We start from the raw sequence: 13,936 nt of genomic DNA, 5'->3' as shown, positions 1-13,936 counted from the left end.
GGGTTTGGCCACGGACTAAGGAATAGAGGGACAGAGGGCGGTATTCATAGTCCGTTCTTATATTCAAAATCGTCTCTCTCTTCGTCACACATAGATTGTGTCTGACAAAGAGAGCGAATATAATAGCGTTTTCGATTATACAGGATTTGAACGATCCAGGGTTGGTTAATGACGTCATTGCAACCTCTCCACCAATGAAAGACTTGCATTTATAGTAAAATAGTGATTGATCAACCCTGGGTCGTTCAAATCCTGTATAATCGAAAACGCTATAAGTTTGTGCTTAAGGGTGAAATCAGATGATACGGAAAAGAGCTGCGAAACGGAGAGTGCGTCATTGAGACAGCCAATCACAGCTATTGCGTACGATTGTATTCCGCAAGTGATTGGCTGTCTCAATGACGCACTTTCCGTTCCGCAGTTCTTTTCCGTATCATCTAATTTCACCCTAAGACGATCTTGAATAGGGGTGTTTACGATATGGCCGGTTTATGCTTCGGTCTTAATCTTAATCTTAAGAGTTGATAACGTAGAATGCCATAAGGGCGTTTATACTTCCCTAGTCTTAATCTTAGTCTTAATCTTAATCTTGGAAAGATCCCATCTTTTAACTTTAGTCCCTAATGTCCTAAGGCCGGGCCAATGAGGTAAGTCTGACGTCCGACGCAGCACGAAACCGCGCGAAATAATGGTTTTCGATTTTTGTAAAATACGAAAATGAGTGATGCTGATTTAATTGAATGTGTCCAACAATTCGATGTTGTTTGGAATAAAAAAAATCCAAATTATAAAAATAAATTAGTGGTTAGGTTTTGTTACATTTGCACATGCGTAGTCCGAATTTCCAGGGAAGCATAAACGAGTCCTTAAGATTAAGTTAAGACTAAGACTAAGATTAAGATTAAGACCGAAGCATAAACCAGCCAATAATTCAAGTTCGAGTTAGTTTCACTAGGACCGAAAAATGAGATAGACATAACCATCTAGAATCTTTATGATTTATGACAACTCGACGCTGTCTTGTATTGCTTGAGTTAAATTAATTGAATTTGTTGAGTTTATAGAGTAAATTTTATTGTAATAAAAAAATGTCAACTGCAAATCAGTCTATGAAAGAAACAAATAATGTTGGTATGTATGTGTTGGTATACTTCTTTAATAGATATAATTATATATATATGTATATAATTATATTTATTAAACTCAACAAATTCAATGAATTTAACTCAAGCAATACAAGACAGCGTCGAGTTGTCATGAATCATAAAGGTTCTAGATGGTTATGTATATCTCATTGTCGGTCCTAGTGAAACTAACTCGAACTTGAATTATCGTAAACACCCATAGACATAACCATCTAAAACCTTTATGATTCATGACAACTCGACGCTGTCTTGTATTGCTTGAGTTAAATTCATTGAATTTGTTGAGTTTATTGAGCAAATTTTATTGTAATAGAAAAATGTCAACTGCAAATCAGTCTATGAAGAAACAAATAATGTTGGTATGTATATTGGTATAGCTCTTTAATAAATTAATAATAATATAATTAATAATAATAATAAATGACATTTTTCTATTACAATAAAATTTGCTCAATAAACTCAATAAATTCAATGAATTTAACTCAAGCAATACAAGACAGCGTTGAGTTGTCATGAATCATAAAGGTTCTAGATGGTTATGTCTATCTCATTTTTCGGCCCTAGTAAAACTAACTCGAACTTGAATTATCGTAAACACCCTGAATCAATATCTAAAAAACGTAGAATTGCAACATTATGAATGTTTCAGCAACGTTGCGAAATATAGATTCAATGTTGAAAAAATATTGAAGAAATATCTAATGTCCGCTGAATTGCAATGTCTGCAAGACAAGAAACATTAATTCAATATTGATTCAACATTTATTCAATGCAGAATTTATATATATTATAATAATGTTTTGAAAAATTCAACGAAATAAATGTTTAAAATTAATTTTTATTTAAATATATATATATATATAATTATATTATTATTTCTTATTAATAATTATTGTAATAATTATTATATTATTTCAAAAGATAATAATTGTTTAATGTTGTTTCTACGTTATAGCAACATTTAACAATCAATATAGAAAACTCAACATAGATTCAATGTTGAAAAAACCTTTACACTTCAACATTCAACATTGCAACGTCTCAGCAACGTTATTTCAACTTTTTGTGCTGTATGGGTATGAAACTTGCAAAGAGTGACTAGTAAGATTAAAGACATAGTAATTATTTTTATCAGTTTAATTTTTCTGATACGACCTCAACACAGGGAATTCAGATATTGAACTGATTGTTCAAAAATCGGACAGATAAATGTCCGAATAAATAAAAATATATGCAACATTATTCTAAGATTGCAATAACAATGCATTATTGTAAATTCATTACATTGCAATATTACTGTAATATTTCGTTACAATCTTCCTAAAAGCGGACATTTTAACATTTCTGCAATCCCACAGCAATGATGCAACAACATTTTGCAGTGAATTTGCAATATTGCAACATTGTGATGAAAGATTGATGCAATGTGTATGCAATCTTTGTGTGCTGTATGGAAAATATTATAGTGTAATAATACTGTAATAATAATACAGTAATTATACTAGAATCAAGCTAAAAGTGAATTTTTTTTGAATTCATTACAAAACAGAAAGAAGACTTCTTTAAGTCTACTTTAATTTAATTTCAAAAGAAATCAAAAGATATACTTTTATGGAATCCTTTTCTAACTATCAAAAAGGAATTCTTTTTTAGTTCATTTCGAACAGATTACGCGAATTCGAAAAGAACTCAAAAAAGTGAATTCTTTTTAAAATCAAAAGGATCAGTTGTGCTATCTGGGAAGCTAATTGTTTGGTCAAGCAAATGCCCTAACATTTTGCTTACTGGATATATATTTCATAAAGAGTATATTAACGCAAACTTCAATCATTGCATTTAAATCCTTTATTAAAATCTCAATTCTAAAAACAACATAGAGATATGAACGTTACACGATCGTCGATCGTATACAATTCTTGTGCGAGTTATGCGAGTTTTTGATCGTAAACAATATATTCAGGGTTCAATAATAGATAGAGCCTTCAAGTTTTATAACGGATTTTATAATTCAAAAACTTAAAAATAAATATTTCCATAATCTAACGTACATATATGTGATACTTTCGTCAACAGTTCGATAATACTATCGTATATGTATAATTCTAGACTTAAGCGCCGTTTGCGCGGCAGTTGATCAAATGAGTACAGTAAAAAATACTGCGTGGGTGGGCGCACGTGATAGATACAATAAACAAGAGATTACATTCGATTCAAAAGTGTCTATACACAGGATTTAGAGCATACGATGGCATATTTCACGCACATTTTTAGTTTGTAAGCCGTAATATCTGCGTGACGCATCATCGCAGTACTATCTTTTTCTTTTTTGTCTTTTTTTTAAGGCGCAGTCGAATTGTATTTACCGTATCGAAACATATAAAACAATTCCATGCTATAAACTAACTTACATTTTAAATATGTGACAATGACATATCTCATCGCCGCGAAATCATATTTCGGACATTATAAGAAAGTCATTCTCACTTTTTTGGCGTGTCCCAAGATTCGTATTATAATTCGCATATTGACCGTGCATGTAGATTTAATACTAGTTTTAGAAGAGAGTTTTGTCGCAAGCATAGCGCTCGTTTGTGTATATATTGCTTTGGCATCATAGTCGGTGCAGTTCGTACATTTCGCCGACGTGCTGCGTGCCTAAAAACAGAAAGTCAAACACCATAAATTTCATAAATTTCTATAAACGATCGTTAATACTGATACTCCATCCGTAAGTGATTTGGAAGTCGAAAGTGTATGCTCTGTTAGCTACAAGTATTGGAAATAATGTCACACGCAAACCTGGTGCTCTGTTAAAAATATTCAAAAATTAATAAATACAAATTTCAACAATAATGCAACACTTCACACCTCATCAAGACTCCCAAATTATAAACGAACGGCATAAAATTCGTAGGCAGGCTTAAATCTCGTTAGTATATTTTGCATCTATGACAGATGTAATAATCCGATTAAACCAAATTACAATTTTTTTATTTTTTCAAATTTGGGAGTATGCTTCATGAGGTTTACAGCAACATTTGACACTATACAATTAACACGACAGTTTTCTAACGAGATTTAACTGCGATAACTGAAATATATGATTATGAACATTATTTTAGGCCTAACATAAACATTAAATTGTTTTGTGTATATGTGCTACGTAATAAACGATAAATATTTTATAAGCAAACATGCTAAGCCAGTAAAGTACAATTTGTAATTATAGCCGCAGTATATATACCGGGTGAATAATTAATGTTTACTGCCATCCATATGTCTACCATATTCATACATTGTTCATTTAAAAATATGTTTGCATTTTTTCTTATTACCTTATTTAAAATTAAAAAGATCAATTTTTTTAGATAAACAGTTATGCGACCCGGTACAGAAAAAATGTAGTTTTTGTTCCTTCATTTTTTTATTAGGAACATAAATATATTTCGCTATTCCAGTATAAAGAATTCATTGTTTAATAAACGTATTTTATTCTTATCATTCGTGTAACTCTGTTAAAATCCATTATATTATCTTTGAAAAATATTAAGATATATTTCTGATTGAAAATGATAAAGACTTAAAAAACTTCGTTATTTTTATCGAGTATACTTGCTCGATAAAAGTTAAAAGTTAAGGTATAAAATACTTAAACGCTCTGTCCCTGAAAATGTTATTCCGTGTGATACTTGGTCCATAGGGTAAGATTGTTTTACGCTAAGAATCTGGTTAAGTACTTTCTCATAGTGCTGAAAGTTGCACCCGATGATATTTGACAAACATTCTAATCTCAGATATCTACACAATAATTAATAGAAAACAAACTACGTACAAATATATAATGACACTTTAGATAATTAATTTATCATAGTGAATGATTGTAGAAAAAAAGAATACATTCATTGCCGTCGAAAAGATAGAGCCAATTTTCATAAAACGTAGGCCAGATTTGATCAGAATTCATTCATTTCATATCTCGTGTTTATCTAAATTCGCACAAAATTACTAAAAAGTTTAATTGCTAATTCATATATTAATTGATGTGTATTTAACTGTTTGTGTATTTAACAGTTAGAAATGCGTATACACGAAACCTATGAGATTAATGTATGCTGATACAAAAACAATGTATTATATGAATCACATTATCTATTAAAAAATTACTCTAAACAATTAGCTGAAGAGTTAACATTTATGACATTAACGTTTCACTCATTAATTTCGTTATTGGATTAATAGATTAATTTTCTCTCCACCGCGTAACCGTATTAATAAGAATAACATAACAATATGATTTACTTCGTGCAAATTGCGTGAAGAAAATATGCGCTATTCTAATAACTCACAATCTAACTCACAATCGCAATTTATTCCTGCCGTTTCATTGTTTTTCGAAATTGTGCAGATGCAATTGTAACTCAACTTTTCTTGACCGGATGTCACACCATGCTAGACATGTTGCAGTGTAATCATCGTCAATTATCGTGTACTCCGGTTACTCGAACGAAACATTGTTCGAAAGTGCATCGTGAAAAAAAACACAAGTACATACCCATCGATACTTACAACAAACGTATTGGAAATACGTTCGATCAAAGATTCAAAAGCGAAGCGTATGTATATAACGATAATCAGCGAAATCGATTGAAAACAACTTTATGTCCCAAACGTATCACGCGATGCGTAAAGATGCTCGTGGCGATGCGATTTTTTTAACTCGTGTGTCGAGAGGATTATAAATACGTCTCTGAAAACTCAACATCAGAAGCGGAAGCGCGGGAGGATTTTGTACAAATAGAAATACCCCCACCGATAGCACTGTCTGATGTCCCCTCGCCGGTCGGATAGTCGGCAACGATGAACTGCTTGGGTTGACTCTGCCTACAACGACTTATCGTGGTGGTTCCCCTCAGGGCGTCGCGTTCAGCTAGTTTCTGCTTGATGGCTTGAATCTTTTCTTCTTTCTGAAACACAAAATAAAATACGTAATGAAAAAAATAACAAAACAATATAAAATACATCAGTAATATTGCAGATGATAATTAATCGATAAGATATCGTCATCATATTCTCACCGTGGCAATAAGCTTTTGAAGGTCATCATTCTCGTTGAGTAGCTTCTGATATTTCTCCTCCTCTTCCTTGGACACCGCTCCGTCTGGGTTGTATCTCGACTCGGACTTGTCTCTGGGATGCCTAAACACTTCGATCACTTTCGGCACGAAGATAAGCGCCATACTGAGGAAGCAACAAAAGATAGTGGCCAGCGCGGAAAAGGCATAACTGGCGTCCTGTTGGCTAGAGATAACCATTACCACGGGTACCGTTATGAGACACAGAACTACGATGTTATATATTGACATTCCCACGTATCTGGAGTCATTGATCAGTTTGATTTTGAGGCTTCTCGTTTCATAAGACAGAAAGAGTCCGAAAGCCAGGACAATGCCTTTATAGCCATAGATCAAACCTGGAAAAATATCCTCAATTTTGTACACGATCTTTATATTAAAAGGAAATTGTAAGTTGGCACACACGCAGAATTGATTTGACATGTGAATTCCTTCTTGAACTTGCGACATACTCACCGAGCCATAAACTGTTGTGCTCGCTCTCGCAATGTTCCAATTCGGGCTTGATCATTGCATCCTCGTCTCCGTAAGGAGGCAGTTCCAACGCGAAGGTCTCGATTCTTCTATGCAACGGATCGACCACCTGCCAGGTGACGAGTAGGATGATATCCACCGACAGCAATCCGCTCAACATAACGTACAGCTTCCACGGCTCAATCTTCTTCTGTATAGACGAAACTTTTTGTTTAGCCGTCAATGACTAAAAGGAATCGAGAATAAGTTAAAGATGCGGGACATACGAGCGGGAACAGCAAACCATGCAGGATGGTTCCGTCTTCATGAAAAACTAAAAATCAGCCTCGTTACTAATAAAGAACTCAAAGGGAAAAGCAGTACGATTGTCCTTACAAAAAAATTTGAAAAAAAAGATACTGACAAGCATGCTAAACTATTTCTTACATTCTAGATATCGCAACACTCGTCGCAAATATCACACCCGTAAAGATCCCTCGTACCACTTTGCCAATGGAGACTCGTTTATCCGTAAATAATTTGCGACTTACTTTCCCTTGATCAGCTTTCGCCTTTGTCGAGAGTCGATGGACCCTCCACACTTTGCTGAACATGGCGCCGAATGCAAGAGTGAAGCCGATCGACATAGTCCACGCTCTGGCTTGGCAGATTATCAAAAACTGCCACGGCGTCACAAACCTACCGTCAATTCCTATGCACAGTACGGCTAAGAAGCACCCTATTATTCCCACTAGCATTATCGTGTTGGCGGTGGGATGAGACGAGTATATAACTCTAAAAAGTAGACATCAGTTATAGCTATCGATTTTGAGCTGTACTCCGGCCTGCTAACAAATGTAGCGCAACAATGCGGTATACCTTCGATGCCTGTTATAGATGTTAAATATGATCAATCCAACAGCTATCAGGATGCCGAGCGCCGACAAGGTCGCCATACTTATAAATAAGGGCAGTGACACCGTTCTTAAAACGGTTCTTATTATCGTTCTGTCTTGCGGAACCTTACCGCCGATCCACCGTTCCACGTTCCGCCACGTTAGATTGTCGCTTTGCGTATCGTAGTACCCCAACTTAACATACTTTCCGTCAATCACCTGCTCGATCTGCGTCAAAGCAATCCTGTCGCCTTGCGAGCTGAACGCGACGTATCCCTGCGGTAAAAACATAATTTTTGAAACTGCGCTGCTCGGGCAAAGGAACGATGTATAAGCTATAGTTCTACATACGGAAACTCCGAGAAACTGGGTCGAGTTTACTGCAGCGTATATCTCATCAGCAATTTCTTTGTTTTCGTAAGTGAAGTTCTTCAAACTCTTCCCCATCTTGCTTAGTCTCTCCATAGTTCTGTTAAACGCTGACGGTAGAGACAAAAATAGCATTAAGGCGATTATTCCGTCTATCGATTTGCTAAATTGTTAGCAAATTTGACTAGATTTGTTAGTGGCGCTGGCTAAAACCTGCTATATATTTTAATCTATCTAATTGCAAAAATTTTATTTAACGTAAATACTTTGAAACATCCAATACATATTTTCTAGCAAAATGATAACCCAGCAAACACAGAATGCTGCAGCAATATTGCTGGGAAATTATATTCAGTCGTTTATATATAATGCGTCTGTTTTCACACCAATTTCTGTACTTGAATGTGTAGTAATGCATACAATCGACTTCGTTATACTTATTCGAAAAACTTACCCAATGCGACGGACCAGACCGCGTCGTAGGCAAGAGGTGCCTCTTGGTATCCTTCCGGATATCGATTGTTATCTGTGTCAAAGCCGTCGTCCTTCAGCAGTTTGTTCAATCTCTTTCGGAAGTCCTCAGCAGTCATGCCGCTGATTGTCGTGTCATTATTTTGATTCCACATAAGCGCCTCAGTGGTCAAGTGACCTTCTGCCGCCATTCGCATTTGCTCTTTCGTACAGGAGATGCCTTCCTTTTCCAGATTGATCTCGAACCAGTCGTCTTCGTACCAACCGATGAAGAACCACACGTAGGTCTTGCCGTACAGCTTCTGGTTATAGAGCTCGCAGAGCACCCGCCTCGCAGCCACCACGTAGAAAAGGCCAACGATTATGCGCGCGTCCTGACGGCGTAGATTTTTCACCGCGTCCGTCGGATCCGACAAGAAACTCTGCCGAGTAACTATCTCTATCCCAGCTTCTTTACACCGTGCTTCTAGATCTTCCACGGTCTGCGACAATTTGACAAATATCCGTTTTTACACTCTATGTATACGGCGATTCCACTCATTCAATATTAATTATTATCGAATTAACTTCCTAGCAAACACAGAATATTGCAGCAACATTGTCGCAATGTTACTGCAATGTTCTATGTTTGCTGGATTGTTTTCAACACAAAAGCGGACAAAGTGTAATAATACTTTTGTAAAATGTTGTCATATAAAAATAAACAAGTAAATTCAGTAGCGTGATGTTCCTACCGATATAAACACTTCTTCGGCTTGCTGTAATATCGCTACCCGAGACCAACCAAATTTCTGCAACAATTTAATTCTCGTAGGATTGTGCACGGTGGCAGATGGATGCGTCCTGAAGAGAGTCGGGAATCGATTTCGGTCAGACAATGCCGGCGATGACGCACCGTAACAAAGCTGGGAAAATGTTACTTGTTTGTCTCTATTTGTATGCTAGATGTCAATAATGTCTTACACTTCTTCTTAGGATCTTTGCTTGGATTTCAACTTTTGCGTTATGCGCGATGCATTCGAAAAGAGCAATACGATTAATTGGAAGTGTAAGACATCGAAATTTAATTCTTCACTTTTTAGAAAAATAACTCCAGCTTGGTGTACTCACCACCACTAAATTCCACATTTTTGCCGCTTCGGCAACCGTAGTGCAGACCGTGCTACACCCGGCTAACAGCATTAATTTATAAGGTGGAAAATATAGCAAGTTGTACATCACGGAGGCGCCGAGACCGGGCTCGCACTGTGAAAGTAAAATGTAATAAATTACAAAGGTAATTTCATCGCGAGGCAGCGGCCGCCATCATAATGCCATTAAATGCATCTTCGTGAATTTACCTCGCTATCGTTGGAATGAAGATGCAGTCTATATCCGCGTAACAAGTTCTTTTCGCGATTAACGTCCTCTAAGGCCAGGTGCGCGGCTGGCATGCAAGCCTGTTGAATAAATGATAATGCAATTCAGTCTGATTAATCTCCTAATTTAATGAACGAGTTTGCATGCGCGAGCAGTGCCGTTCGATAGGTTCGTTATCTGCGAATCGTTTCAAAGTGCCAAGGTGCTATTTTTTAATTTGGTAGACGCAATTAGAAAGTAAACAATTATGCAATTTCATGACAGTTGTGCAAAAAAGTCTTTAATTTGTATGAATTCAAATAACACGAAAATTAAAAAAAAATATTAAAAGATATCTGAAAAGTTGAAAATATATACAATTTTTTAGACGTGTCGTTTAATCCGAATAAATAAAGACATTGTGGTTTATTAAGTTTCTTCATGCTTGCAGGAAGATGTCAAAATTATTCGTAATGAAATGTCATCAAAAGTCGATAATCTTTTAATAAACTTTTAAGAGCCGAGATGGTTCGTCGGGATAACTGAGATTTAATTTCATTCTATATTTATCACAATTTACGCCATATAAACATATAAAAAAATTGGCTATTATTATAAAATTATAGTGTTACATTTTAATATTTAGATAAAATGAAAATACACAAAGAATAACATGCCGCATAAAGTGAATATTAGCGAATTTTCAAATATATTTATTATACGTATCTGGAGCACTGAAAGTTTCATTTTATCGTGCAAAATTTTCTGATTTTAAAAATACTTCAGTGCATGTTAACTTCAAACGCGCAAGGTAAAGAAAAATTCTTCAACCGATAAACTTACTTCGCCGTTACGAGAACTTTTGGATTTTGATCTCCAAAGTTTCAAAACTGCTTGTAAAGTTCGCCGGAAATTTTACTCAATCGTAAGGTCGTTCATTGAACAATTTGACATTCGACAGAAGAATCGAAAGCAGGGAACAGACAAAAATCAAGTTACGATGACAGGATGTCGTGTAACATTCTTTCTTCTTTTGTAAAAATACATATACAAAAATGGGAGTCAAAACAATAAGAAAATACAATGTAATTCTTACCGAATGTAAGGTAGTTGTGTAAAAAAATTTCTTAAGAATGATTTAAAATTGTAGCTATGTGTTAAGAAAATATTCTACTGTGCGACTGTAAAAAAATCGATTTTTTTCATTTTTTTAATGTTTGGGGTCTCAGATGAGTTCCTATGAGGTTTTGTCGAAATACGTAAAGATAGCGGAGATACAGGCCTTGTAGGTTGCGCCGTTCAGGTGAAAAATCGACGCGCTTAGATACAAGCTGCATCGAATAGACAGACACCCTTCCTCAGAATAATTTTCTAGTATAGGTTTCTTTGTATAGCGTTCTTTAGTGTGTATTGCGTGTGTGTTGGTTTAAAACGATTGTTGGAAATATCTGTTTTGAAAGGACAACCTCTAGAAGCGTTTAAGACCATCGAAATTGCAACATATTTAGCAACTTATATTTTCAACGAAAACTTCCACCCACTTTTGGAGATGTTAATATTGATGGAAGTGAAAATTGGACCCGAGAATGTTTGCTGATGTAAAGGACGAGGAATACGGATCTGAGCATCTAAAGCGTCAAAGGACGCTCGTAGTGCTCGTAGATTGCAATTATCGGAACGAAATGAACATTTTGAGATAGAGGGGGTTTGCTGTGTGGTATCGCTAATTAAAACTTTCATTTTTTATATTATATCTATACTGAAGTACTTCAAACTTTAATTGCGTTTTTTTCTCGAAACTATGTTTTTGGATTCGGTTGACACGATTTCTCAAAAAGTACTGAACCGATCGGCTTCAACTTTTTTGTATATATAAAATACATGTTTGTTTACGATCGGAACTAGAATTATTAAGATATCTTCAAATTAACTTTTTTTTTTATAGCTGTCAAAGTTCAAATTTTTAGTGAAAAATTGATATCTGTTTTTTATCTGTCAAATATTGTCAAATATAATAACAATTTAACAATTTGCAATATTTTTTTTTATTCTGGTTCGTATAGCCACATTCATAATAATTAAGAATCTTGTTTATTTTTTTGTTTCAGACAAGTAGAAACGCTGATTTTTTTAATAGCCTCTCTTTAAAATTGTAAAACATAAAAACTAATTAATATTTAATTTTACAAAAACATTATCTATAAATATCTGCACAATTTTAGAAATATTTACCGTTTTAAAACTGAGATGATTAAAGTTAAAAATAGAACTTTTAACTTGTACTGCATAATAAAAACTAATTATGTGTGTGATACATATATCATATGTATTACTACAATTAAAAACAGGATACAATTAAAATACATTATAAGTAAAAGGTTAAATTATAATTCTGGCTCTAATTATTATTCAATAATACTATAAAATAAAAGCTATTACGAGCCGAGCTGGGTAGCAATTGCTCCTTTTTCATTTATTAATAATATTGTATCTACACATACGTTTCGACCATTCGGGATGTGGTCATCTTCAGTGTGTTAAATTACATTAAATTACATACTATTTGTTCGTACAAGTTAGTCGCAGTATTTTATAGATTGAATTAAAATTAAAGATTATGATTTTCTAGTCTTGCTATTGAATTCTATTGTGTGCTTTTGATCTTTAATTTTAATTCAATTTGTATGACACATCCCGAATGGTCAAAACGTATGTAGATACAATATTATTAATAAATGAAAAAGAAGTATTTACTATCCAGCTCGGCTCGTAATAGCTTTTATTTTATAGTATTATTGTAAAATACATTAATAATTTTCATAAAAAGTCAAATAACAGATAATGAGCTAATACAAAATAAGTACTTTTTAAAGCTTCTATGAATATATTTTGAGACAATAGAGCTATTTCCCTGATTTCCACGCCAAGTCTTACTGATATTATATACAGTAGTTAATGATTCAAATAAATTTTGCAAAAAAAAACAGTTAAGTACTTTGTTCTTATCTTAACATTATTACCGTTATGTATCTCACATTTTATTACGTAAGAAGGAACAAAATACGCAAGGAAGAGGATAAAAGATGTTACTAGATACTTACATTGCAATTGAATTCGATTAACATTAGATCGCTCTTTCTCAACGTTCAAACGTTCTCAACGTTCAAACGCGTATTAAATATTCACGAGTGGCAAGTACAGTTTGAAAATAAAAAGAGATTATCGTTCTTACCTGGCCACCTTGCCAGCCACCCTCGCCGGCGATGGGAAAGATCCCGCCGATGTGCAGAACGTTCTCCTCCTCGTCTTCAGGTGGTAGAGACGCCTCGGTCCAGGGCGCTGCCATTAAAATCACAATTAAGCCCAACATCGTGCATTGCCGAAGTAAGCCGCTCGCCATTCCGCCAGCAATGTATTGCTCTCTCGCACACGCTCGCTAAAAACCGTACGTTCCTCTCTCTCTCTCTCTCCCCCTTTCTTTCCTACGACATACCGGGTGCAGTGGGACACGTAGTGGCAAAATCGGTGGTGGGCAATGCCGTCGAGAAAGTGCTCACTGCCATCGTCCTCGTCCAATCGACCTCGGCGCTCGAGTTAATCAAACACCCTCTCTCTTCTTTTCTCTCACTCTTTTTCTTGGTTTCGCTGCTGCGTGCGTGTTCGATCGCGCTTTTTATTCCACCTCGGCGCCCTTGCCTCGATCGATTGAAATCAATTCTTCTAGTTTCTCCCTTGCCGCGAGAGTTTCCCCCGTTTCTTCAACCAATTTGGATCGCTCGCGAATCCACGTTGTCCCGTTGACGATCCTACCGCAACGCTTCCTCCGCGACGTTCGCGATTCTTCGCAATCCTCGTATTCTTGGAACCGCAAGTGTCAACGTAGTCGTCGAACGGGAGACGATCACTTTGACAATTCCCTCGGCCGTCGTCCGTGACGTCGCGCGAGTTTCACACGCACAGACCAAGTAAGGTGGTCACCCTTTGATTGAGATATATCGGAGCCGACTATATCATTCGATATCATCCGTGTGCGCGAGACTACTCGGAATCAGACAGTGATTGGAAAACGGAAGAGATGTCCGCGGCTTTGCGCAACTGGCACGCTCTGCCTTCTCGCGGTTTCACGCGGCCG

At 35.7% G+C, this 13,936-nt stretch overlaps 1 protein-coding gene across 3 annotated transcripts; it reads right to left on the bottom strand.

Moving 5' to 3' along the window:
* Nucleotides 1-2,975: 2,975 nt before the first annotated feature.
* Nucleotides 2,976-13,556, bottom strand: GABA-B-R1 (gamma-aminobutyric acid type B receptor subunit 1). 3 transcript variants are annotated; one of them, XR_010888504.1, is made up of 13 exons: nt 13,298-13,556; nt 13,037-13,143; nt 9,807-9,905; nt 9,577-9,711; nt 9,201-9,371; nt 8,450-8,948; nt 7,978-8,105; nt 7,610-7,902; nt 7,282-7,525; nt 6,734-6,977; nt 6,221-6,615; nt 5,712-6,109; nt 2,976-3,800 (listed from the first exon to the last, which is right to left on the bottom strand). XR_010888504.1 is itself a non-coding variant. In XM_012368818.2 (13 exons), the coding sequence occupies exons 1-13, from the start codon at nt 13,365-13,367 to the stop codon at nt 3,757-3,759; spliced, it is 2,583 nt and encodes an 860-aa protein (XP_012224241.1). In that variant the 5' UTR covers nt 13,368-13,556; the 3' UTR covers nt 2,976-3,756. The 3 variants fall into 3 exon arrangements, 2 of the variants coding, with proteins under 2 accessions (XP_012224241.1, XP_067205609.1); XM_012368818.2 differs by having other exon boundaries at nt 5,956-6,109; XM_067349508.1 differs by having other exon boundaries at nt 5,956-6,109; nt 6,734-6,941.
* Nucleotides 13,557-13,936: the final 380 nt, after the last annotated feature.

This window comes from Linepithema humile, chromosome 2 (genome assembly GCF_040581485.1).
Source record: "Linepithema humile isolate Giens D197 chromosome 2, Lhum_UNIL_v1.0, whole genome shotgun sequence".
Taxonomy (NCBI): Eukaryota; Metazoa; Arthropoda; class Insecta; order Hymenoptera; family Formicidae; genus Linepithema; species Linepithema humile.
This window is presented reverse-complemented; position numbering and strand designations above follow the sequence as displayed.

What these genes read in the sequence shown, in the direction of transcription:
- GABA-B-R1 (XM_012368818.2), bottom strand. Translation starts at nt 13,367, where the DNA reads ATGGCAGTGAGCACTTTCTCGACGGCATTGCCCACCACCGATTTTGCC. An exon ending in TACGTGTCCCACTGCACCCG is followed by an intron (nt 13,144 to 13,297) that starts GTATGTCGTAGG and finishes TTTTAATGGCAG; the next exon opens with CGCCCTGGACCGAGGCGTCT. An exon ending in CCGAAGAAGTGTTTATATCG is followed by an intron (nt 8,949 to 9,200) that starts GTAGGAACATCA and finishes AAATTGTCGCAG; the next exon opens with ACCGTGGAAGATCTAGAAGC.